Source organism: Mustela putorius, unplaced genomic scaffold, assembly GCF_011764305.1.
Source record: "Mustela putorius furo isolate JIRA1106 unplaced genomic scaffold, ASM1176430v1.1 tig00001075_pilon_pilon_pilon, whole genome shotgun sequence".
NCBI classification, from domain to species: Eukaryota; Metazoa; Chordata; class Mammalia; order Carnivora; family Mustelidae; genus Mustela; species Mustela putorius.
Window position 1 is genome coordinate 4,205,741 of NW_025421560.1, and position 27,408 is coordinate 4,233,148.

Consider the following 27,408-nt stretch of genomic DNA (forward strand, 5'->3'; position numbering starts at 1 on the left):
CTTCTCAACTTTCATAGCATGAATGCTACCTCCCTGAGTTTCCCTTGAGTGGGTTCAGCTAGTGATAACGACATCGCAGGTGTCGTGTGTTTTGATCACGTACCAGACCCCACTGCTAACCGACTATTTGTGTCGTGTCATCCGATCCTCACAACAAGCCGTTTGAGCCTTTGAGCTAGTTACATAGAATGCTGAGGCTCAGAAAGCAGCATGCCTAAGGAATTTGCTGTTACTGTATTTACTTTCATTCTGCCTCATGTTAATAATAATAATTTAATAATAATAATATTATTATTATTATTATTTGTCGTTTTTGAGGCAGCAACACCATCTTTTCCTCTGGGACTACACGTGTCCTACGTGCTAAACTGCGTAAACGCGGTACTGAGTAACAGGCAAACTAGAACGTGCACGGTCATTGGCCTGTTTTGACTGGGTTTGCGGGAAGCACCAGTGCAACACGGGGGCCCACAGGCTGTGCGGGTTTGGGTGGATGGACTGAACGTCCATTTGGCTCCCGAGACCCTAGTCTATTACGTTCACGCCTGAGCGCCAGCGGCCGCCGCTCGTCTCGCGGAGGCGGGACTTCCTATCTTCCTAAAGAAGCACTTCCGGCCAAAGCCGGAAGCTTCGCTGCGGACCGGCGCGTGCGAGGGTCGAGGTTCGGACCACCCCGGTAGCCGCGGGGCAGGTGAGCTTCGGAGGGACTGAGGGGCTGTGGGAGCCAAACGCGGGTGGCTGGCCTGTGGCCGGTGCGTCACCCGGTGGTGCTTCAGTTCTTCTGTCCTCTCCTAGAAACTTCTCGGGTTGTCGGAGTCGGGTGGTGCCTGCTCTCTGCCACCCCTGTCAGACCGAGACCCGGACGTGCGGGCCGGAAAGGAGTCGGGGCGGGTGGGGGCCCGGCGTCGGCCGCGGGCGACGGGGCGGGTGGGCCGCGCCGCCCAGCACTGTGTGGTGGCGCGTGACTTGGGAGGAGGGGAGATGGCTCCGGTGAGAGAAATGGCCCCGAACTTCCCGTCATTTAGCGTCTGTGACGGGGAGGTAACGTGAAGGAGGCGCCGAACTTAGAGCGTTTTGGAGAAGTTCCATTGCCGGCCGCTGGGGATGGGCCTGGGTGGTGGGTGTCCGCGGGAGGGCGTGACGTCCCTGTCTGCGGGGGCCGCGTCTGGTGGAGAGGTCGGGGCTCTCTGGCCCCGGGCTGCAGGACGGAGACAGCGGGGAAGCGGGGACGAAGGACCGGGAGGGCGACTTCGTGTGTGACAGCGGCCCAGCGGGCGCTGCCGTCTGAGATTCGTCCCAGCGTCCCCATCCCTTCACTTCTCACCTTTGTCTCCGCTGTCACACACAGCACGTCGCTGGGGACGTTAAAAACCCAGGTCGACAGACTCTGCCTTTTGACCGTCCGGTGTTTGTAACTCATTGTCGTAACTGAGGTGTGGTTCAGGCGCGGACCTCCGGAGTCGCCCGTCACCCTCGCGCCGCGCGTGTAATCCCGCGGCGAATCACGAGATTGTCAGATCCCGGGCCTCTCACTTCTCTGCGCCGGTTTGCAGCCCTGTCACCCGGGCTGCTGCCGGCCCCCTAACCCGTCCGCTGTTCTTCCAGCCTCTTTTCATCCCAGCATCTAAGGCAACCCTCCCAAAATATCAGACTGTTGCCCTGCTTTCCGAAGTCCGGCGAGGACTCCCGTTACACCCAGGGTTAAGAGCTGAAGCTACCGCTGCTCTTTGCCCCGCCCTCCGGCCTCTTCAGGCACAGCCCGGCCTCGGGGTGTTTGCAGTTGGGGCTCCTTTGCCTGAACTGCTCTCCCCCGCATCTGTGCACCCGGTTTAGTCCCCTAACTCCCTCATTTATGGGAATACCGCCATCGCAGCCGGTCTCCCCTACGCGGCTTTCCCGGACCTCCCCGTTGTGCTCGCCGTGGTTTAACACGCCGGGTGCGTTCTTCATTCGTCGGACCCGCGGGGCTTGCCCGCTGGGTTGGAAACTGCGCGAGGACATCTTTGTACGTTCTGTTTACCGCTGTATTCCTGGTGTCTAACGCAGTGTCTGCTCCCCGTGGATTTTCTATAATGTAACTGTGGAAGGAAGTACCATCTTACACTTGGTACTTCTGTGCTTTCTTTTCTTGCCCTTTTTTTTTTGGATTGAGGTTTGACCTTGTGTATTTTCTCTTTTCATTTTTTTCTTCTGTGTTTCCTTGGAAGATAATATTACTCTGGTACTCTATACTTACAGGGCTAACCTTTTAATTTTTAATTTAGCAATGCATACTTAATTGAATCTAATTCAATCTTAAGTAAATCTTAACCTCGCCGCACAGTATTGTTTTTACCTTTGTTTTACCTTTGTCTGATTTTAAACAACTTCTTGGATCATCTCTATACTTATTTTTGTAAGATGTACATGTTCAACAATAAAACTAGAGTTGTTACTATTTTCTGGTGGTTTTGATTTTTTCTTTTTGACTTTTTTTTTTTTTTTTTAAAGATATTTACTTGAGAGAGAACATGAGCAGGGGTAGGGGGCTTGTAAGGGGGAGGTCAGAGGGAGATGGAAAAGCACCCACTGAGCAGGGGCTCTCTCTTTCTGGGACTCTGAAATCATGACCTGAGTCCAAGGTAGGTGCTTAACCCAGTGAGCCATCCAGGTGCCTCTTCTGATTGATTTATTAAAGTCAGTTTATCATACACTTAATAGAATATTTGTTGTATACTTACACGTCAGACTTTATTTTTTTAAAAGTGTATGATACTTTCCCTACTTTAGCATTTTGCTGGAAAATACAAGAGTCCACTAGAAAACAATATGGCAGACAATAAGAGTGAAATGAATATGACCAGAGAATGAAACTAAATATACACTGTATGTTAACTAACTTGAATTTAAATTAAAAAAAAAAAAAATGACCCAGAGAGTAATTAGGGTCTGCCTGAAAGGAGAAACATTATAGTTTGCCAATTATTAGGAGTGCTGGGATGAATTTGTAGAAGAGTGGTTTGGGGAGATTTGCTGGTATTTAAAAGTGTATAAAGAAGGGGCACAAAGTTAGTGATTAATTTTATTCTTATTCATACAGTTTTGTTATAAAAATTGTGTTTTTTTTTTAAGATTTTATTTATTTGACAGATCACAAGTAGGCAGAGAGGCAGGCAGAGGGGGAGGGAGAAGCAGGCTCCCTGCTGAGCAGAGAGCTCAATGCGGGGCTTGATTCCAGGACTTTAAGATCATAACCTGAGCCTAAGGCAGAAGCTTAACCCACTGAGCCACCCAGGCGCCCCAAAAATTGTGGGTTTGATGTAGATTTTGCACATTGGTGTTTTAGAGAGGAGTGCCTTTAGTCTCTTAGGAAATGCTTAAAGCTTTTTGGGGGACCTACTTAAAATTTCGTGAGATATGGTCACCTGGTTGGCTTAGTGGATTAAGCCACTGCCTTCAGCTCAGGTCATGATCTCAGGGTCCTGGGATCGAGCCCCGCATCAGGCTCTCTGCTCAGTGGGGAGCCTGCTTCCCCCTCTCTCTCTGCCTTCCTCTCTGCCTGCTTGTCATCTCTCTCTCTGTCAAATAAATAAATAAAATCTTTAAAAAAAAATTTCGTGAGGGGCGCCTGGGTGGCTCAGTGGGTTAAAGCCTCTGCCTTCAGCTCAGGTCATGGTCCCAGGGTTCTGGGATCGAGCCCCAAATCGGGCTCTCTGCTCAGCAGGGAGCCTGCTTCCCCTGCTCTCTCTGCCTGCTTCTCTGCCTCCTTGTGATCTCTGTCTGTCGAATAAATAAAATCTTAAAAAAAAAATTTCGTGAGATAATTCAGTATGCGAAGGCTAAGAATTTACTTGGGAGACAGGCTTTGACATTTAGCATAAAAGGACAGCAAGACATGGTAAGTGAAGTAAGCCAGTCACAGAGACAAATAGTGTTTGATTCCACTGACATGAGATACCTCGAGTAGTCAGGTTCATAAAAACATAAGGTAGGGGCTGGGGAGGAAGGGCTATGGGAGTTGTTTAATGGGTATAGAGCTTCAGTTTGGCTGGATGAAAAAGTTTTAATTGCTTGCCCAACAATGTGACTATATCTAATGCCACTGAACTGTATTCTTAAAAATGGTGAAGATGGGGACGCCTGGGTGGCTCAGTTGGTTGAGCGGCTGCCTTTGGCTCAGTTCATGATCCCAGCGTCCTGGGATCGAGTCCCACATCGGGCCCCTTGCTCAGCGGGGAGCCTGCTTCTCCCTCTGCCTCTGCTGCCACTTGGCCTGCCTGTGCTTGCTCTCTCTCTCTCTCTTTCTCTGGCAAATAAATAAATAAAATCTTAAAAAAAAAATGGTGAAGATGGGGGAGCCTCGATGGCAAAGTGGATTAGGGCCTCTGCCTTTGGCTCAGGTCATGATCTCGAGGTCCTGGGATTGAGCCCCACATTGGGCTCTCTGCTCAGCGGGGAGCCTACTTCCCTTCCTCTCTCTCTCTGCCTGCCTCTCTGCCTACTTGTGCTGTCAAATGAATAAAATCTTCAAAAAAAATGGTGAATATGATCAATTTTATGTGTATTTTACAACTAAAAACTTTTTTTTTTTTTTAAGAACAGCAGATGGGTTTGTTTAAAATTCTGCTAAATGCAAGCACCTCGCTGGCTCAGTTGGTAGAGCATGTGACTCTTGGTCTTAGAGTTGTGAGTTTGAGCCCTGCATAGCGGGTAGAGCTTACTTTAAAAAAAAAATTGGGCTAAATACTTGGGAATTGTAACATTTTGGGGTGGTAATTTTTTTTTTTTAAAGATTTTATTTATTTGACAGAGAGATAGCACACGTAGGCAGAGCAGCAGGTGGAGGGGGAGGGAGAGGGAGAAGCAGGCTTTCTGCTGAGCAGGGAGCCCGATGTGGGACTCGATCCCAGGACTCTGGGATCATGACCTGAGCCAAAGGCAGCCGCTTAACCAACTGAGCCACCCAGGCGCCCCTGGGTGGTAATTTTTTTAAAAAGATTTTATTTGTTTCAGAGAGAGAGAGAGCATGAGCACGAGGGAGGGGGGGAGAGAGAGAGAGATGAGCATGAGCCTGATGCAGGACTCAATCCCAGGACCCTGGGCTTATGACCTGTGCCAAAGGCAGATGCTTAACCAGCTGAGCCACCCAGGTGCCCCAGCTTATTGAAATTAAACTTCCCCATATCAGCTACTGTTATTCTGAATGTGATATAGTTCTTTGATTTATGGAATATTTCCCCTTACCTAAATATAGAATCTCTAATTTATGATGTTAATGATCTTAATCATTAAGAGATCTTAATGACTACATTGACTGTATATTTTGAGCACTTCTACACATAAAAACTCATTTAATTCTCACAACATCTATGGAGTAGGTCCTAATACTATCTACATTTTACAGATGAGGAAACTGAGACACAGAGAGATTAGATTATCCCGTGTCCCATTCTGTTCTGTAGTGGACAAAGTCGAATTTCTCTCCAGTAGCCTGGCTGCGTATAATGTCCAAATTATGTTAAATAGGAACAAATATCTTAATTCTTAGGTGTTTTGCAGTATTCTTTCAGTCCTAGGAGAAAGAAACTGTGTTCAAACTAATGTAAACAAAAGAAAGACTACTGTTTCATTTAACTGGGCTAATGAAAGGCTTCAGGCATAGTTGGATCACCTCCACTTCCCTTTCTGGCCTTACTTTCAGACAAATTTTTCCAAATAGTGGCAGAGGTGCCTCTCAGCTATTCCAGGTTTAAGTGGTCCTTTTGTTTTAAGGTCTAGGGAAAGAGAGAGATGGATCCTGTCTTCAAGAGCCCATGTTATTTTCTAAAAGACTGACTCTCTTTGGGTTAGGATCTTTACATATGAACCAGTTGCTATATGCCAGAAATGGAGGTGTGGAGTCATCATATTGGCCGTCGTGGGCCATGTGTCCACTCCTCCAGTGGATGAGTGACAGGCCACCAAGCCAAGAGAGTACACTTCCCACAGGGGAAGTTGGCTGAAAAGGCAAAAAATAGGTGAGAACCGTTTCCATAGTATAGATAGAACTCTAGGTCTCTGCTAGGTGCTTTCCCAGGTTAAGATTCTTCTACCTTTTTTTTTTTTTTAATGACTTTATTTGTTTGAGAGGGAGAGAGAGAGAGGGAATGAGAGGAGAGAGGTCAGCGGGAGAAGCAGACTCCCTGCCAATTAGAGAGCCCTGTGTGGGACTCGATCCCACGACTCCAGGATCATGACTTGAGCCGAAGGCAGTTGCTTTACCAGCTGAGCCACCCGGGCACCCAAGATTCTTCCACTCTTAAACAGTAATAGTCATTTTTAGAAGAATTCTTAGAAGAATTAAAGAAATTATTAGCATTTTGAATGGATATTGTGCAGTTAAGATAAAGAAAAGGAAAGCATGTGCTATATGTTGAAGACTTACCACCAAACTCCTCTCATGCCCTCAAATTTAATTTGCTTCTTTATCAAGGATAAAGACCCCTTTAGCAGTCTGATAAATCTTGTGAGCACCTTAAAATTTGTTTTTAAGATTTTAGTTATCTCCATACCCAACGTAGGGCTTGAAGTCAGAACCCAAGATCAAGAGTCACACACACTACTGACTGAGCAGCCAGTCACCCTTAAAATGTTTGGGGTTTTTTTGTTTGTTTGTATTTTATTTATTTATTTGAGAGAGTGCCAGTGCAAGAGAGAGCACATGCGAGGGAGGGGCAGAAGGAGAGGGATAAGCATACTCCCTGCTGAGCAGGGAGCCTGAAGTGGGGCTCTGTCCCAGGACCCTGAGATCATGACCTGAGCTGAAGGCAGATGCTTAACTGACTGAGCCACCCAGGCGTCCCTAAAGGTTTTTTTTCAAGATTTATTTATTTGAGAAATAAATAAATAGAGATAAATAAATAATAGATAATAAATAAATAAATAGATAGAGAACGAGTGGAGGGAGGGGCAGAGAGAGAGAAGCAGGCTCTCTGTGGAGCAGGGAGCCTGACATGGAACTCGATCTCAGACCTCTAGGATTATGACCTAGAGGCAAAGGCAGACACTTAACTGACTGAGCAACCCAGGTGCCTTAAGGTGTTTTTAAATATAGAAAACACATAGCATTTCATATAGAACTTCTACAACTCAGCACCCAAACCCCAAATAATCCAGTTAAGAAATGGACTGAAGATATGAATAGACATTTTTACATGAAATAAGGCTCAAAATCACTCACCTTCAGGGAAATACAAATCAAAACTACAATGAGATATCACTTTATACTAGTCAGAATGGCTAAAATGAACAACAAAGGAAACAACAGGTGTTGGTGAGGATGTGGAGAAAGGGGAACCCCCTTGCACTGTTGGTGGAAATGCAAACTGGTGCGGCTCCTGTAGAAAACAGTGTGGAGATTCCTCAAAAAGTTAAAACTAGAGCTACCCTATGATCCAGCAATTGCACTGCTAGGTATTTACCCAAAGGATAAAAAAATACAGATTAAAAGGGGGTACATGCACCCCAATGTTTATAGCAGCATTATCAACAAGAGCCAAATTATGCAAAGAGCCTAAATGTCCATCAACTGATGAATGGATAAAATGGGGCACATGCATACAGTGGAATATTATGCAGCCTTAAAAAAGAATGAAACCTTGCCATTTGCAACCATGTGGGTGGAGCCAGAGAGTATAACCCTAAGTGAAACAAGTCAGAGAAGGACAAATACCGTATGATTTCACTCGTGTATTTTAAGACACCCAACAAACATGGGGGAGGGATAAAAAGGGAGAATCAAGAAACAGACTCTTAATTATAGGGCACTTGTGATGAGCACTGGATGTTTGGATGGAATGCTGAATCACTAAATTCTGCACCTGAAACTAGTGTTACAATATATGTTAACTAACTGGAATTTAAATAAAAACTTGGGGGGAAAATAGAAAATATATAAGGATTTCAGATGAAATCCAGTTATGTGAAATGAAGTTTTTATGTCAAGAGACATAAAAATTGTAATCATGTGTTCATTAACATTAAATGACAAAAATCTAGTGGCAGGTCTAATACTGTAATTTTGAAATAGCGATGCTTATAAAGAATATCTTGAGATATCTGAAATATCCATAATGTGATATGAAATATCTCTGATCACAGGTGCTCTAATCCAACTGATTTTTTGGCCTATACGCACAGTTTCAGTGAGAAGTTAGTGAATATCTTTAGGGGATACCTTGAAAACCTATGGACTTAGGGTAAAAAATACTTCACTTAGGTGCTGCCCAGGTAGTCAGCCCAGTACTCCAACCACCAGGTGAGAGTGAGGTCTCACTCTGTTCTTGTTAGTTGGCCCTGATCCCCAGTTGCATGACTTGTACTGTTTCTTTGACCAGGCCTCCCAGATGCAGTCTTTGGGTTTCTGAGAAACATTCACTTGGACTGTCCCTTATTGTGCTGTTCCCAGTCTTTGGGAGCCATCTATGTTTTCTTGAATCCTTTAATACCAGATATTAACCTTGATCTCCCTTCAGTCTGAATTTCTGGTGGTCATGACTTGATCACCTAGATATATTCCCTCCCATCTTTTTATTTTTTTAAGATTTTATTTATATATTTCAGAGAGAGTGTGTGCATGTGAGAAAGAGGGGTGGGGATGGGGGTTGGTGGAGGCGGAGGGGGAGAGGGAGAGGCAGAGAAAATCTCAAGTAGACTCCACGCTGAGTGCAGAACCAGATGAGGGGTTGGATTTCATGACCCGGTGTCCCAATTAAAGCTGAAGCAAATAAAAACTCTACAAAACTTAAAATATTTTAAGTTTTTTATTAATTAATTTTTAAAAAAAGATTTTGATTTATTTGACACAGAGAGACACAGGGAGAGAGGGAACATAAGGAGGGGGAGTGGGAGAGGGGGAAACAGGCTTTCAGATGCAGGGCTCCATCCCAGGACCCTGGGATCATGACTTGAGCTGTAGGCAGACACTTAATAACTGACCACCAAGGTGCCCATAAATTTCTGATTTTTGAAGTTGCACTAAAATACAGATAACATTGAGCGTCTTTTTTTTTTTTTTTAAGATTTTATTTATTTATTTGTCAGAAAGAGAGAGAGAGAAAGCACACAAGCAGGCAGAGAGGCAGGCAGAGGCAGAGAGAGAGGCAGGCTCCCCGCTGAGCAAGGAGCCCGATTCGGGACTTGATCCCAGGACCCCTGGGAGCATTACCTGAGCCGAAGGCAGCAGCTCAACCCACTGAGCCACCTGGGCGTCCCTTTTTTTTTTTTTTTTTTAAAGATCTTATTTTTAAGTAATCTCTACCTCCAGAGTGGGCTTGAACTCACAGCCCTGAGATTAAGAGTGGCACACTCCACTGACTGAGCCGGCCTGGCACCCCAGACCATTTGAACAGTGCAGTAGTGTTCAGTAGTACTACAGTTCAGCAGTGTTAAGTAAATTCACATCGTTGTACAAACATCACCACCATCTGTCTCCAGAACTCCTTTCATTTTGCAGAACTGAAACTCTTAGCCATTAAACAACACTTTCTCCCTTCCACAGCTCTTGACAACCACAAATCTACTTTCTCTCTCTATGCATTTGATGACTCTAGGTACTTTTAAGTGGAATCATACAGTATTTGTCTTTACTGGCTTGTTTCACTTAATGGGATGTCCTCAGGGTTCATCCATGTTGTATCATGAAGCAGAATTCCCTTTCTTTTTTTTTTTTTCTTTAAAGATTTTATTTAGTTATTTGACAGAGATCACAAGGAGACAGAGAGGCAAGCAGAAAGAGAGGGGGAAGCAGAGAGCCCGATGCGGGGCCCAATCCCAGGACCCTGAGATCACGAGCCGAAGGCAGAAGCCCCAACCCACTGAGCCATCTGGGTGCCCCTCCCTTTCTTTTTAAGGCTGAATAATATTGTATGCATACACCACATTGATATTTGGGTTAGTTCCATCTCTTGGATCTCTTGGGTCTTTGTGAATAATAGCACTGTGAACATGGTTGCAAAGTACCTGCTTGTGTCCTTCCTTTTAGTTCTTTTCAAATATTTTATTTGAGGAATTATGTAGTCCTCATCATGAAGAACATACAGGAAACTGTTTAGATTTTAAAAACATTATGAGAAAGATCAGTAAACCAACAGGAAAATGGATAAAGGATATGAACAGTTCATGGAAAAGGGAATCAAAATGAAGAGATGCTCAGCTTTCTTCATAAAAGAAAATATAAATAAAATGTGTATTTCACTTGTCTGACTGACAACCAAAATTGTGTTAATATTTTGTGAAGCGCAGTGTGATGACACAGGGGCTCAAAGAGTGCTGCTGGGACTGTGAATTGGTACAGCCACTAAAAAGGGACATTTGTTAATGCCTATAAGCATTAAAAATGCACATACCCTTTGACTTAGCAAACCTGTTTTGAGAATTTTCTACAGATATATATTTTTAAAGATTTTATTTATTTGTTTGACAGGTAGAGGTCACAATTAGGCAGAGAGGCAGGCAGATAGAGAGGAGGAAGCAGGCTCCCCGCTGAGCAGAGAGCCAGATGCGGGACTCGATCCCTGGACCCTAAGATCATGAGCTGAGCCGAAGGCAGAGGCTTTAACCCACTGAGCCACCCAGGTGCCCCTCTACAGATATTTTTGCACAGGTATAAAAAAATAAATGAGCAGGTTTAGTCTTTGCAGTATTATTTGTAATAGCAAAAACTTGGGAGTAACCGAAGTCCATCAGTTTGAAGACTGGTTAAATCACTCTGTATCTATACAAATACTATGCAGCCAGAAAAAATTTAAAAGCTCCTGACATGGCTGTAGATAAATTTCCAGGTTATATTATTGAATGAAAATGTAAGGAACAAAACCACATATGTAGTATGGTACCATTTGTGTAAAGAAAGAAGAAAAATACTGGTGTGAATAAGCTTAAAATAGGTAAGGAAGTATATAGAAGGTACTAATAAAGCTGTTGCCAGCAGGAAGAGATAATGACTAGCAGGAGTGGAAAGGAAGCTTTCAGTGTATTCCTTTTATACTTCTTTGAGTGTCATCTTTTAAAAAAATTAAGTGAGAAAGATGTGCCTATAAAAATACAAGGATTGGGGTGCCTTTGTGGCTCAGTCGTCTGCTTTTGGCTCAGGTCATGATCCCAGGGTCCTGAGATCGAGCCCTGCATCAGGCTCCCCACTCCACAGGAAGCCTGCTTCTCCCTCTCCCACTCCTCCTGCTCGTGTTCCCTTTCTCTCTCTCTCAATCTCTGTCAAATAAATACATAAATAATCTTTTAAAAAGGGGTGCCTGGGTGGCTCAGTGGGTTAAATAATCTTTTAAAAAAAGAAAAAGAAAAATACGAGGATGAAATGGAAAAAGAGACCGCCTAACCAGTGACTTCCAGACACTTGAACAGACTTCTTAAGAAAAACATCAATAAGGGCGCCTGGGTGGCTCAGTGAGTTAAAGCCTCTGTCTTTGGCTCAGGTCATGGTCTCAGGGTCCTGGGATGGAGCCCCGCATTGGGCTCTATGCTCGGCAGGGAGCATGTTTCCTCCTCTCTCTCTGCCTGCCTCTCTGCCTAATTGTGATCTCTGTCTGTCAAATAAATAAGTAAAATCTTAAAAAAAAAAAAAAAAAAGAAAAAAGAAAAAGAAAAACATCAGTAAAGTTGAACCTCGAAATCAACTTGTGGAAAAAATGTGAAGACAAGAAAAGAAGCTTTTGGGATTGATCTGGACTAAAAAGTAGTACAAGAAAGTGTACTTCTTGGGTGTAGTAGTATATGTCTTTTAACTTTAAATCCTGAATATTTTGAAACATAGGAAACACCCAGATACTCGTTGCTTTTATTTAATGATTGTTAATATTTTGGCAGCTTTGCTTCGTCTTTTAAAAATATATTTAATGTAGCATAAGAGAGGACAGAAAAGTGGCAGATTGATTCAATTTCTTATCTTTTGTTGTTTCTATGGAGAATGATTTCCTGTCTTGTCCAAAAAAAAAAAGTCTGGTTAGAAAACATGTTGAAGATAAAAAGAGAGGATGGCATTTAGCCATTTTCAATTAGTCTGCATTCTCCAGACTGTATGGCTGTATGGCTGTGTGGCTCAGTCAGTTAAGCCCTTGCCTCAGGTCATGATCCTGGTCCTGGAATTGAGCCCTGCATCCTCAACAGGCTCCCTGCTCAGCAGGGAGTCTGCTTGTCCCTCTCCCTCTGCTTCCCGACTCATGAGTGTGTGTGCATGTGTGTATGCACGTGCTCTCTCCCTCTCTCCCTCTGATGAATACATCTTTGAATTAGTCTGCATTCCAGAAATTACATTTAGAACTTTATGAAAAACTGGCAAAAATGATTGCAAAAAATTCCTGTTCATACTCTTTAAAGAGTAACAAACAAGGGGAACTAGAATTTCTAGGAAAGATGTCTTGTGAACATTTGGAAAAGTAATAATCCCAAGGAGATAGGAAGAGTTTAGTGAGTCTTGGCTAAATTTACCTTTTTTTGTCTGTCTTTTGGATCGTAATTCCCTGGCAAGTCAGGGAAATTTGCAGAGAACAGTGCATTATTTCCTTTCGCTTTTCATCATCTTTCCTTTCCTCCCTCCTCATTATTGTTAATAGAACAAATAACAGCTATTCCTTCCAAATATATTCATACGACTGAGAGGTGTGTAAGTTAAAAAGTGAAGCAACCCCTTCCCCCACCCCACCCCTCTGACAGTATACTCTGGGACTGACGGTGGGGTTTAATTTCGGGGGGGGCTCATGACATACACAAAGCTCATGACATTCTTGCTTGTGAACTGGGTAATAGGAGAGCTTCTAACTAAAAAATATTTTACCCACAGTTTGTAGGAGTTCTTTCTTTGGTTAGGTCATATATACGTGGGTCATACACATTTACATACACACATATTTTATCCTTGATCTTATAAAAATTAGGACAGAACTAGGAGAGATAATGTTGGATTATTCTGTGTTTAGAATATATAAATGTAGGGTGCCTGGGTGGCTCAGTGGGTCAAGCCGCTGCCTTCGGCTCAAGTCATGATCTCAGGGTCCTGGGATCAAGTCCCGCATCGGGCTCTCTGCTCAGCAGGGAGCCTTCTTCCTCCTCTCTCTCTGCCTGCCTCTCTGCCTACTTGTGATCTCTCTCTGTCAAATAAATAAAATCTTAAAAAAAAAAAGAATATATAAATGTAAAGTCTTACATTTACACATAATGTTATGATGTGTTAAGTCCAACTTCAAAATTAGTTGCACAAGGAGTGCCTAGGTCAGCATATAACTCTTGATCTTGGGGGTCGTGAATTCAGGCCCCACACTGGGTATAGAGATTACTTGAAAAATAAATTGTTGTACAAATATAGCATAGAGAAGACCTGGTTTGAAAATTCTTCATGGAAATTCACAAGACTTTACAGAAACAAGTAAACAAATAGATTTTCTCTTAGTCTCAGTGTCAGTATTTAACTTTTCCTTTGGCTGGATGGTTTGGGCATGGCTTTCTTGAATCTTAAATATATTTATTTACTTTGAATAACTGTCTCAAGAATTTTTCCCAAGGAAATACTTCAAAGGACAAGAATAATTTAAAAGTGAAGATGTTTTTAGTTGTTTTCTTTGAGATAGTAAACAATGGAAGCATATATCAACAGGGAAATGATTAAATTTTGGTATCTACAGGTCAACATTAAAGAGATTAATATGACTCCATGGCTATATAGAAAAATGTTTATGCTATTAAAGAAGTAGAACAGATTACATATCTATATCTTTTTTTTTTTAAGAGATTTTATTTATTTATTTAACAGAGGAACACAGCGAGACAGGGAACACAAGCAGGGGGAGTGGGAGAGGGAGAAGCAGGCTTCCCCCTGAGCAGAGAGCCCAAGGTGGGGCTGATCCCAGGATGCTCGGATCATGATTTGAGGCAAAGGCAGATGCTTAATGACTGAGCCACCCCCATATCTATTTCATTCATTCATTCATTTATTTTAGATTTTATTTTTTTATTTGACAGAGAGAGAGATCACAAGCGGGCAGAGAGGCAGGCAGAGAGAGGGGAAGAAGCAGGCTTCCCGCTAAGCAGAGCGCCCGATTCGGGGCTCGATCCCAGGACCCCAGGATTATGACCTGAGCTGAAGGCAGAGGCTTAACCCACTGAGCCACCCAGGTGCCCTTATCTATTTCAATTGTAAGAAAATTGTACATGTTAATGAAAATTGAAAAAGCCATTTAAAACTAGTGAAAACTTTTTTTTTAGCATAGTTAAAGTTAAATTTAACCATTTAAATTCTTTACATTTGAATCTTTATTATTAAAAATTATTTTGAGTATAGTTGATACACAGTGGTACTTTAGCTTCAGATTTACAACATAGTGATTCAGTTTCTTTACACATTATGCTATGTTCACAACAAGTGCCGCTACCATCTGTCACCACAGAAGTCTATTATAGTATCATTGACTATATTCCCTGTACTGTGCCTCCTATTCCAGTTACTTACTCATTGCATAACTGGAAGCTTATAGCTCCCATTCTGCCCACCCACCCAATCCCCCTCACCTCTGGCAAACATCAGTTCTCTGTATTTAAGGTTTGATTCTGCTTTTTGTGTATTCATTTGTTTTTTTGTAGATTCCACCTGAGTGAAATCATATGATATTGGTCTTTTTCAGTCTGAGTTATTTCACTTAGCTAAATACCCTCTAGATCCATCTTTGTTGTCGAAATGGCATAATCCCATCCTTTTTTATGGTTGAATAATATTTGTTTGTGTGTATGTGTGTGTGTACACACCTTTTTTCCTTATCCATTCATCTATCAGAGGACACGTAGATTGCTTCTACATTGTGGTTATTAGAAGTAATGCTGCAATAAATACAGGGTGCATATGATGTAGGAAAGATGTTAGGGCTTGAAGCCAATGGCTAAGAAAGAATTCTTGAGGTGTTTTTGGTGCAAAACGTGGTTTTATTAAAGCACGGGACAGGACCCTTGAGCAGAAAGAGTGGCACTGGGGTCATGAGGAGTAGCTGATTATATACTTTCAGGTTTGGAGGGGGTTAGGGATATTGTAAATCTAAGGATTTTGGAACCAAGGTTTTCAGGACCTTGAGGGGCTAGCTGTTGTTAGGATAAGATCATTTTTTACAGTTTGCTAAAACCTTGTTCATGAGATCCTTCAAATGTATATTGGTAGATCATATGCTTGGAGGATGATAGCCAGTAGGTATCCTGGGGGGTACAGATAAAGGAAGTTTCCAAAGGAATTTCTAATATGCTAAAGTAGACTTACAGGATCCTGGGGGTCAGGCTAAGATTGCCTTTTGCCCTTAGCAAAGTATTAACATTGGGGCAGTTGAGTCCCTAGAGGTATGTCACTCTGCCTGTTTCAAGGGGTTGTTAAGTAGTAAGGAAATTTAATTTTTCTTTTGCCTTTGTTTCCCACATTACATACATCTTTTCAAATTACTCATGTTTTCATATCCTTAGGGTAAATACCCAGCACTGGAATTGCTGAGTCATATGGTAATTCTATTTTTAAATTTTTGAGGACACTCCATACTGTTTTCTATAGTAGCTGCACGAATTTACATTCCCACCAACAGTGCACGAGGATTCCTCTCCCTCTGCATCCTTACTGACACTTGTTATTTCTTGTCTCTTTGATGCTAACCATTCTAACAGGTGTCAGGTGGTCTCTCATTTGTAGTTTTGATTTGCATTTCCCTGATGACAAGTGATGGTGAGCATCCTTTCATGTATGTGTTGGCCATCTGTGTGTATCTGTATGTCTTCTTCAGAAAAATACTGATTCAAGTCCTCTACCCATTTTAATTGGATTTTTTGTATTTTTGGTGTTGAGTTTTATAAGTTCTCTATGTATTTTGGATATTAACCCCTTATTGCATATGTCGTTTGCAAATATCTTTTCCTATTCAGTAGGTTGCCTTTTGATTTGTTTTTTCCTTTTGCTGTGCAGAAGATTTTTATTTTGATGTAGTCCCAAATAGTTTATTTTTGTGTTTGTTTCCCTTGCCTCAGGAGACATATTTAGAAAAATGTTGCTAGGGTCAATGTCTAAGAAATTACTGCCTATGTATTCTTCTAGGAGTTTTGTGGTTTCAGGACTCAGTTTAGGTCTTATGTAGTTTGAGTTCATTTTTGTGTATGGTATAATAAGAAAGTGGTCCAGTTTCATTCTTTTGTGTGTAGCTTTCCAATTTTCCCGACACCATTTGTTGAAGAGACTATCTTTTCTGCACTGTATACTCTTGTCTCTTTTGTCATAGATTAATTGACCATAGTAAGTGTTGGTTTATTTCTGGACTCTTATTCTGTTCTATTGGAATATGTGTCTATTTTTGTGCCAGGACCTTTGATTACTATAGCTTTGTAATATAACTTGAAATCTGGAATTGTGATACCTCCAGGCTTGTCTTAAGATTGTTTTGGGTGTTTGAGGTCTTTCGTGGTTCTATACAAATTTTAGGATTATTTGTTCTAGTTCTGTGAAAAACAAGATTGGTATTTCGATAAGGATTTCATCGAATCTTTTTTTTTTTTTTAAGATTTTATTTATTTATTTACAGACAGAGATCACAAGTAGGCAGAGAGGCAGGCGGGGGTTGGGAGGGGAAACATGCTCCCTGCCGAGCACAGAGCCTGATATGGGGCTCAATCCCAGGATTCTGGGATCATGACCTGAGCCGAAGGCAGAGGCTTAACCCACTGAGCCACCCAGGCACCCCAGGATTTCACTGAATCTTAAAGCTATTCTTTAATATCAAATCTCGTCAGTTCAAATTTTCAGTATCCTCATTTCTTTTACTTTAAAATTATTTACGGTTTTTAAAAATTAGGATCCACATAAAGTCCATATATTGCAGTTGGTTGACATATTTCTTAAGTTTCTTTTAATCCACTCATTCTCTGGATCTCCATGCCTTTCTTTTTCTCCTTGCGTTTTATTTGTTGAAGGAATGGAGTTGTGTGACAGTAGGGATCCCCCTGTCTGGATTTTCGCAGACTATAGCCTGGGAATGTCATCTAATATGATTCTTCAGTCTTCCGCTTTCCTGTGAAGTAGGAGTTGGATCTAGTTATCCCTAAATTGGGAATACTTTTCATTCAGTCTCCCTTTAAGACCTTCTCTTTCTCTTTAATTTTAGGGTTCTGTATTTTTAGAGCTGCATGCTCCACCAGCTGAGCCAGCCAGGTGCCCCTAGAGTTTAATTTTTTAATTTATTGTTCATTCTCTGTGTTGCTTCATGTATCTATGGATTTGGGTTTTTCTCCCTTACTGAAGAGACAAAAATGCCCATGTTGCCCTTTTTCTTTTCCTGTTCTCTATCACTTTTATCCCCCTGTCTCTGTTCTCCTCTCCTTCCAGCCTCTTCAGTAAATGACAGAATAGACAAGTTATGTGATGTGAGCTAACTAGAGTTAAACAAAACTTAGAAAAATGTGTTATCAAAATACAGTTAGAAAGTAAAGTAAAATCAAATTATGAGAATATGGCACATATATCTGTCAGTCCTTCTTTTCACCAAAATATGAAGACCAAATTGGTCAGGAGTGTTGACCTTAAGAATTATCTCAATGAGGGGTGCCTGGGTGGCTCAGTGGGTTAAGCCTCTGCTTTCGGCTCAGGTCATGGTCTCAGGGTCCTGGAATCAAGCCCCACATCGGGCTCTCTGCTCAGAAGGGAGCCTGCTTCCTCCTCTCTCTCTGCCTTCCTCTCTGCCTACTTGTGATCTCTCTGTCAAATAAATAAGTAAATAAATCTTAAAAAAAAAAAAGAATTATCTCAATGAAATTTAAAAAATATTTTTAAAGGACTTTTAAAATCTGTATTAATTCTTGTTAATTTTTTATAATATTCTTCCTAGATCTCATATTTTGGATTCTGGCTACGTTATAATGAATGACACTTTGACATCAGATGTCATTGGTCGACGAGTTGAGGTTAATGGAGAACATGCAACAGTGCGTTTTTCTGGTATTGTCCCTCCTGTGGCAGGTATGTTTGTGTGTGCATTTGTTTATTTTAGAGTTCTTTCTTTGCAGGCTTCTCTCTAGTGGTTTGTAACATCTGTTTTGAAGAAATTAACAACGAATTTGTAGATGCTTTCTACATAAAATTGTTTGGTTTCAGTAACAGTATCCTGTGGTATCTATGTTTTTATTTAATTTTAGACTTATCTATTTATTTAGTGTTGCCATTTTATATTAATTCAATCTTAAAATATCTTCTGAGTAAACTTTAAACAAGTAATAATTTTGAATTCTCATATCCTAACCTCAAAAACTAAGAATTTTTGGAAATTTCTTTTGTCATTGATTCATGTGTATATATATTTAGAGTAGTTTAAATTGATAGGCATACAATTTTGTGATACCTTTTTTCACGTATTATCTGGTACATATTTATTTTATTTTTTTTTTTAAGATTTTATTTATTTATTTGGCAGACAGAGATCACAAGTAGGCAGAGAGGCAGGCAGAGAGAGAGAGGAGGAAGCAGGCTCCCTGCTGAGCAGAGAGCCCGATGCGGGGCTTGATCCCAGGACCCTGAGATCATGACCTGAGCTGAAGGCAGAGGCCCAACCCATTGAGCCACCCAGGTGTCCCACTTTTTTTTTTTTTTTTAATTTATTTATTTGTCAGAGAGAGAGAGCAAGTGAGAACAAGCACATGCAGACAGAGTGGCAGGCAGAGACAGAGAGAGAAGCAGGCTCCCTGCTGAGCAAGGAGCCTGATGCGGGGCTCCATCCCAGGACCCTGGGATCATGACCCGAGCCGAAGGCAGAGGCTTTAACCCACTTTTAAAAATTAATTATTTTTATTTTTTATTTTTATTTATTTATTTATTTATTTATTTATTTTTTTAAAGATTTTATTTATTTATTTGAGAGAGAGAGACAGTGAGAGAGAGCATGAGCGAGGAGAAGGTCAGAGAGAGAAGCAGACTCCCCGTGGAGCTGGGAGCCCGATGTGGGACTCGATCGCGGGACTCCAGGATCATGACCTGAGCCGAAGGCAGTCATCCAACCAACTGAGCCACCCAGGCGTCCCTATTTTTATTTTTTAAATTTCAGTACAGATAACATACATTGTTATATTGGTTTCAAGTGTATAGTATAGTGATTCAGCAATTCTGTACATTACTCAATGCTTGTCAAGATAAGTGTGTTCTTAATCTCCTTCACCCATTTTACCCATCACCCCCCACCACCTCTCTTCTGATGACCATCAGATTGTTCTCCGTAGTTAAGAGTCTGTTTCTTGGTTTTTTGTTTTTGTTTTGTTCCCCTTTACTAGTGTGTTTTGTTTCTTACATTTCATATACTAGTGAAATAATGACTTATTTTGGTTAGTATTATACTTTCTAGCCCCATCCATGTTGTTGCAGATGGCAAGCTTTCATTCTTTTTTATGACTGAGTAATATTCAATTGTGTGTGTGTGTGTGTCTACACATACACTATCCTTTATTATTCATCATTTGATGGACACTTGGGCTGCTTCCATAATTTGCTATTATAAACAATGCTGAAGTAAACATAGGGATGCATATATTTTTTCGAATTAGTGTTTTCATATTCTTTGGATCAATACCCAGTAGTTGAATTACTGGACCATATGGTAATTTCATTTTTAATATTTTGAGGAACCCTCCCCACACTGTTTTCCACGGTGGCTGCACCAATTTGCATTTCCACCAGCAGTGCACGGGTGTTCCTTTTTCTCCACATCCTCACCAGTGCTTATTTCTTGAATTTTTTATTTTAGCCATTTGGACAGGTGTGAGGTGTTATCTAATTGTGGTTTTGTTTTGCATTTCACTGATGCTGAGTGATGTTGAACATCTTTTCATGTGTCTCTTGGCCATTGGTATTTCTTCTTTGGAGAAATGTCTATTCCAGTCTTCTGCCCATTTTTTAATCGGATTGGTTTTTTTTTTTGTATGTTGAGTTGTAGAAGTTCTTCACATATTTTGGATACTAACACTTGATCAAATATGTCATTTGTGAATATCTTTTCCCATTCCATAGGTTGCCTTTTAGTTTTCTTTCCTCTGCAGAAGCTTTTTTTTTTTAAAAGAGTTTATATAGTTATTTGACAGATCACAAGTAGGCAGAGAGGTAGGCAGGCAGAGAGAGGGGGAAGCAGGCTCCCTGCTGAGCAGAGAGCCCGATGCGGGGCTTGATCCCAGGACCCTGAGATCATGACCTGAGCTGAAGGCAGAGGCCCAACCCATTGAGCCACCCAGGTGTCCCACTTTTTTTTTTTTTTTTTAATTTATTTATTTGTCAGAGAGAGAGAGCAAGTGAGAACAAGCACATGCAGACAGAGTGGCAGGCAGAGACAGAGAGAGAAGCAGGCTCCCTGCTGAGCAAGGAGCCTGATGTGGGACTCGATCCCAGGACACTGGGATCATGACCTGAGCCAAAGGCATCCGCTTAACCAACTGAGCCACCCAGGCGTCCCCCACTTTTTTTTTTTAAGACTTTATTTTTAAGTAATTTCTACACCCAACGTGGGGCTCGAACTCACAACCCTGAGATCAGGAGTTGTGTGTTTGTGGGATGCCTTGGTGACTCAGTCAATAGTTAAGCATCTGCTTTCAGCTCTGGTCATGATCCTGGGATCAAGTCCCATATCTGGCTCCTTGCTCAGTGGGAGTCTGCTTCTCCCTCTGCCTACTGCTCTCCCTGCTTGTGCTCTCTCTCTCTCTTTGGCAAATAAATACATAACATCTTAAAAAAAAAGTTACATGCTCATACTGAGGTTGCTCAAAATGTTAAAAATAGAACTACCCTATGACACAGCAATTGCACTACTAGGTAATTATCCAAAGGATACAAACATAGTTGTTTGAAGGGGGCATGTGCACCCTAATATTTATAGTTGCAGTGTCCACAATAGCCCAACTATGGAAAGAGCCCAGATTTCCATTGATGCAGGAAAGAAGATGTGTGTGTGTGTGTGTGTGTGTTATGCACACATGATGGGATATTACTCGGTCATCTAAAGGAATGAAAGCTTGCCATTGGCAGTGATGTGGATGGAACTAGAGTGCATTATGCTAAGCAAAATAAGTCAGAGAAAGATGAATACCGTATGACTTCACTCATGTGGCATTTAAGAAATAAAACAAATGAACATAGGGGAAGGGAGGGAAAAATAAAATAACAGAGAGGGAGGCAAACCATAAAAGGATCAACTATAGGGAAAAAACCGAGGGTTGCTGGAGGGGAGGTGGGGAGGATAGGGTAATTGAGTGATGGGCATTAAGGAGCGCAGTTGATGTAATGGGTGTTCTGTGCAATGCAATTCTGATGAATCACTAAATCCTGCCCCTGCAACAAATAATATACTCTGTGTTAACTAACTTGAACTACAAAAAAAAAAAAAAAATATTGCCTGTTCCACTGACTGAGCCAGCCAGGTGCCCCTGTGATACAGTCTGAACATAAATTCCACCTGACCCTGTGGGAACTCTGAAGGTAGGGTGGCCCTTCAGAGATTTTCCTAGCTGAGATGAGGGGCGGGGCACTTACACCTGTGATGATCTGTCACTGGGTTTTGTGGAAGCGGGTGTGCCAGGCACTTTCTCCAGTGGAAACAGTTCTTGAAAGTGGGTTCATAGTTGAGGGCTAGTTGCCAGAGGCTGGTTTGCCCAGCAGCTGGTGGGAATAAGTCTCAATTTCTAAAGGCAGGTTGGAGTGGCCCATCACAGATCCAGTAATGCAAATGGAAGCTATTTCATGGTAATTTAGTGACTATGAAGTGGTACATATTATTTTCATTTATTAAATTGCTTGTGAGTTTGACAATTCCTTCATGTATGTATGATCAGGCGAATTTTCCCCCCTCAAATTTTAATTCTGTGAAGAAGGAGCTACTGTGTATTCACTCTATTAATTATCTCATCGTTTGGGGGCATTCTGTAGGACTTTACCTCAACTGGTGTGACTTTTGAGTTTTTTTCAGAAGTCAACAGGTGGAATTGGTACAAAGATGCAGTGAAATTGAACACAGATTCAGTAATTACTCCTGGAGCTGCTTTACTGGGTGTAAATTTTAGGGTTGTTGTGATAATTAAATAAATGAAGGTGTTTAAAGCGCTTAGACCAGTTCCTGGTGCATATAGTGTTAGCTATTGTGGTAGATGAAATTTACTTAAGAAAGAAATAGGGCAGTTCTAATGTTTTACAAATGGCTTGGGTTGGAAATCGAGATATCCCGAGATAGCATCACATGCAGGCTTTTAAATTTTTTAATTTTTATTTTTTTAAAGATTTATTTTAGAGCATGTGAATGAGTGTGGGGTGGGAGGGGCAAAGGGAGAGGAAGAGAAAGTCTCAAACAGACTGCTCTGAGCACGGAGCTGGACTTGGGCTTGATTGATCCCACGACCCTGAAATCATGACCTGAGCAGAAACCAAGAGTCAATGCTTAACTGACTGAGCCATCCAGGTGCCCCCATATGCAGTTTTTAAAAAAGTGTTTAAATAAAGAGGATATGCTGTGATGGGTAAAAAAGTACCCCTCCCCTTCCAACAAAGATGTCCCTAGGAGCTGGGAGCATTGTGTTTGGTTACATTGCAAAGGAGAATTAGGGTTGCAGGTGGAATTAAGCTTGCTAATCAGCTGACTTTAAGATAGGGAGATTATCCAGGTGGGTTCAGTGTGATCTGAAGGATCTGTCGAAGCAGAGGTAGAAGAGGACAGTGCAGGAGAGCAGCGACATGAGAAAGTTTTGACTGGCCACTGTGGGCGTTGAAGATGGAATCGGGTCATGAAGCCGAAGAGTGTGTGCAGCCCCTACCAGCTGGGGAAGGCAAGGCAATGAGTTTTCCTCTCTCGCCTCCAGAAGGGAACACAGCTTTGCAACCCCTTGATTTTATTTTATTTTTTAAAGATTTTATTATTGAGAGAGAGAGAGAGAGAGCATGAGAGTGGGGTGAGGGGCAGAGGGGAGAAGCAGACTTCCCTCTGAGCAGGAACCCGATGCGGGGCTTGACCGGAGACTCCAAGGTCGTGACAGACACTTAAGTAACTGAGCCACCCAGGCGTCCCTGCAGTGCCTTGATTTTAGACCAATGAGACTGTCCTCAGGCTCTGACCTCCAGAACTGTAGGATAATAAATTTGTGTGTGGGGGGGATGATAGTCAGACACTAATGTTATAACTGTGTTTGGAGAGTCTGTTTAGAATTGTTTCATGAATGTGGGAGTGAGGAAGCACTTTTTCTAAATTTGTTTCATGTGATTTAAGTGATTAACTGATTTAATTAATGAAATACTACCAGTAGATCTTTTATTAATATACATCTGTATGCTTAAAAATCAGATATTTGTTACTCGATATTCTCATATTCATATACTTGGAGTTGCTGTAGATCAATCAATATATACATTGTATTTTTATTTTCTCTCCAGTGATTATCTTCATGGTTCTTTGCCCTTATTGTTTTGTAATACATTTTATGGTAACTGAAATCTGGTATTATTGTCAACCTGTATAGAGTGACTAAATTAAATGGCCCTATAGTATCTTGGGTTCCATTTATCCTGTAGTAACAAGTTAATTTAAAATAAAATAGTCGAGGGGTGCCTGGGTGGCTCAGTGGGCTAAAGCCTCTGCCTTTGGCTCAGGTCATGATCCCAGTGTCCTGGGATTGAGCCCCACATCGGGCTCTCTGCTCAGGAGGGATCCTGCTTCCTCCTCTCTCTCTCTCTGCCTGCCTCTCTGCCTACTTGTGATCTCTCTCTGTCAAATAAATAAAATCTTTAAAAAAAATAGTTGAAACATATTGCTTCTAAGTTCTTATGGAGGTATTTTGTATTCTGCACTCAGTTTATTGATCTTAAATAGTGGTTGAAATGCGTTGACACCTATTGAAGCAAATACTGGCAATCCAAGTTCATCAGGGAACAGCTGACTCAGCAAAGTCAGAAGTCTGCCCTTGATCTTTTTTAGTATTTTTCTCCATTCTTCACATCTTCTTACCAATTTCCAGCCCCACAGATTCCAGCTTCTAACCTGGAACTTGCCAAGGGTCTGACTCTATCATGAACATCTCTGAGGCTCATCACAAGAATTCAATCAGATTCATTTTTTTCTTGTGTTTTAGAGGATTAGTATAATTTTCCATGACAAAAGAAGCAGATTTTTTTTTTTAAGGTCTTGGAGGATGTTGTTTTAATTTTTTTATTTTTTTTTTAAGATTTTATTTATTTATTTGACAGAGAGAGATCACAAGTACACTGAGAGGCAGGCAGAGAGAGAGAGAGGGAAGCAGGCTCCCTGCTGAGCAGAGAGCCCGATGTGGGGCTCGATTCCAGGACCCTGAGATCATGACCTGAGCCGAAGGCAGCGGCTTAACCCACTGAGCCACCCAGGTGCCCGAGGATGTTGTTTTTAAATATAACAAGATTTTCTTATAGTTTCATTTAGTAATACTGCTAATTAATCTTCTGGGCCATTCTTGAAGCCTCGTTGCTGTGTTTCCTTTGTTTTTTTAAAGTACCTATTAAAATAATACATGAGCATGATAAAATATAGTGCCTAAAGGCTTATGATGAAAAACCAAAGTGTCCAGCTGTGGGTGTTTCTTCACTGATTGGTTGTAGGTGTTTTCTTGGTTAAGCCTATTTAATTGAGGTCACATGTACCTTTTCAGTTATGAAATATTTTCTTCTAAGATTATATTTGATAATGTTTACCCTTCCATTTTACCTGTTTTCTCTTTCTGGCACTCCTATAAGTTGGATATAGGATTTCCTAGAATGATCTTCTACGTTCCTTTTTTTCTTCCTTGCAATTTGTTGGAAAAAATTGTGTTTTGTCCTCTAAAACTTCTCATGTTCTGGATTCGTCTGATTACCTCCATATGATGTCATTAACATGTATTTCTGTCTCTACGTTTCCTGTACATTGGTAATTGTATATAGGGTTTATCAGATTCAGGTTTGATAATCTCTTTTTTTGGTACAAATACTCTGTAGGTAATGCATTCTTCAGTCAGGAGGCGCACAATGTCTGTTTGTATCTCTTTTTGTGATGTAAGCAGCTCTAGATGAACATGGTTTATGTCCGTTATTTGGGGTGGTCAAATGGTGAAATTCTAATAATTTTCTTCTATTGTTCTTCTGATGGACTGCGTATATTGTGGAAAATTTCCCTATGTTAATTAGTTTCTTTCCAAGTAACTGGGTGATTGAAAGGCAGGATAAATGTTGGATTTTTTCCTTTTATTTGTCTTCATAAAAATGAATTGGTTGACTTAGAAAACCAATGAATTAAAAAAAAATCTTTATAAAGTCATGGGTTCAAACACATTTTATCTGTTTTAGTCCATTTCTGATATCCTTATTGATGCTCAGACTGTCCCAGATTCGGCCAGAAGGACCCCCTTCAGATTGCCTCCTGAGTACTTTTGATGTGACCCAGTGGTTTTTGATAGTTTCCTTACTAAGATTTGATAAGGAAGCTATCATATGTGAAGGGTTTATCTAACACGTTTTTTGCCCCACAATCAGCCATTTCTCCAAGGTTCTGCTTTCTATGTTTTTTTTTTTTTTTTAAGTGTCAGGTAGCATTTGGAATAGTATAAGGAACACCGATATATACTTGTTATGTCTGTTTAACATTGCTAACACTTTGCCTTATTTGCTTCATTCAATAAAATTGTTTTTTGCCTAAGCATTTTATTTTTTAAAGACTTTATTTATACATTTAACAGAGAAGAGAGCATGAAAGAGCATAAGCAGGGGGAGTGGCAGAGGGACAGGGAAGAGCACTAAGCAGGAAACCCAATCCGGGGGTGGGGGTGGGGTGGGCTCAATCCCAGGACTCTGGGATCATGACCTAAACTGAAGGCAGATGCTTAACCAACTGAACCACCCAGGCGCCCTGCCTAAGCATTTTAAATAAAGTGATATGCATAGTGGCATTTCATGTCTGAATACTTCACCATGCATCTCTAAAAAGTAAAAGCATTTTCTTATAAAATACATTTTAAACTCAAATTCTGATTCGTATCGTGTTACTGGTGTATAGAATTCTTTTATGGTAAATAGAGTTTCTGTAAGCCACTGAATAAACAAGATTATTGAAAAACTCTGTCCTAATTAACCTCTTGGTTTATAGTCTTTGAAGATTAGTCCTAAGGTGAAGTGTGTCCGTTCTTTAAAAGGGGGTGATCATAGGGGCACCTGGGTGGCTCAGTCTGTTAAGTGTCTGCCTTCAGCTCAGGTCATGATCCCAGGGTCCTGGGATCGAGTCCCATGTCGGGCTCCCTGCTCAATGGGGAGGCTGGTTCTCCCACTCCTTCTCCCCCTGCTTGCACTTCCCCCCTTCTCTCTCAAATAAAATCTTTTTTTTTTTTTTTTTAAGATTTTATATTATTTGACAGAACATGTGCACAAGCAGGGGAAGGGGCAGGCTTCCCACTGAGCCAGGAGCCTGATGCAAGGCTCAATCCCAGGACCTGGGTTCATGATTTGAGCTGAAGGCAGATGCTTAACCAACTGAGCCAACTATGTGCCGCTAAATAAACTCTTAAAGAAAAAAAAATAGGTCTTTGTTTGTTTGTTTGTTTGTTTTTTTAGGTAAAGTTGACACAGGTGTACAATGTAGTGATTGGACAACTCTATAGTTAGATTGGACAACTCTACAGTGTAGCTATCATCTGTTACCATAAAGTGCTGTTACAGTACCACTGACTCTATTCCCTACCCTGGACCTTTCCACCCCCACGATTTACTCATTCCATAGCTGGAAGCCTATACCTTCCACTCCCCTTCAGCCATTTTTCCCATCTACCCTTCATTCCCTCCCCTCTGGCAACCATCAGTTCTCTATTTGTAGGTTGGTTTCTGCTTGGTTTGTGGTGTTTTTTAGATTCCACATGTAAGTGAAATCATGGTATTTGTCTTTCTCTGACTCATTTCAGCAAAATTTTAGGTGTTTTCATCTGTACCATCAAAATTATGCACTAGCTCTTTTCTCTCGATTAGTTTTATTTTTAAAGTTTTTTAGTTTATTTTTAATTTTTATTTTTTTAAAAAGATTTTATTTATTTGACAGAGAGAGCACAAGCAGGCAGAGTGGCAGAGGGAGAGAGAGAAGCAGGCTCCCTGCCAAGTAAGGAGGCCAATGTGGGACTTGATCCCAGGACCCTGGGATCATGACCTGAGCAGAAAGCAGCTGCTTAAGCCACTGAGCCATCCAGGCGTCCCTTATTTTTTAGAGGGAGACAAGGCACATGCGTGCGTGGGGTAGGTTAACTGCAGAGGGAGAGAGAATCTCCAGTAGGCTCCATGCTCAGCGAGGAGCCAAGGGGTGCTCAGTTTCAGGACCCTGAGATCATAACCTGAGCTGAAACCAGGACTTGGCCACTTAAGTGACTGAAACACCCAGTGCC

General features: G+C 41.4%; 1 protein-coding gene across 12 annotated transcripts in view; it reads left to right on the plus strand.

Moving 5' to 3' along the window:
• Positions 1-525: 525 nt before the first annotated feature.
• TBCE (tubulin folding cofactor E) overlaps positions 526-27,408 on the plus strand; it is a 76,803-nt gene continuing 49,920 nt past the window's right edge. For 10 of the 12 annotated variants that reach the window (XR_006608754.1, XR_006608755.1, XR_006608753.1 and 7 more), the window contains exons 1-2: positions 536-691; positions 17,862-17,992. Coding sequence is in view for 8 of the 12 variants with exons in the window: in XM_045087276.1 (XP_044943211.1) it covers positions 17,893-17,992 (100 nt within the window). In the remaining 4 variants the exon portion in view is untranslated. Of the gene's footprint in view, positions 692-17,861; positions 17,993-27,408 lie in introns of all 12 variants that reach the window. The other 2 variants (XR_006608752.1, XM_045087275.1) reach the window with 1 other exon arrangement.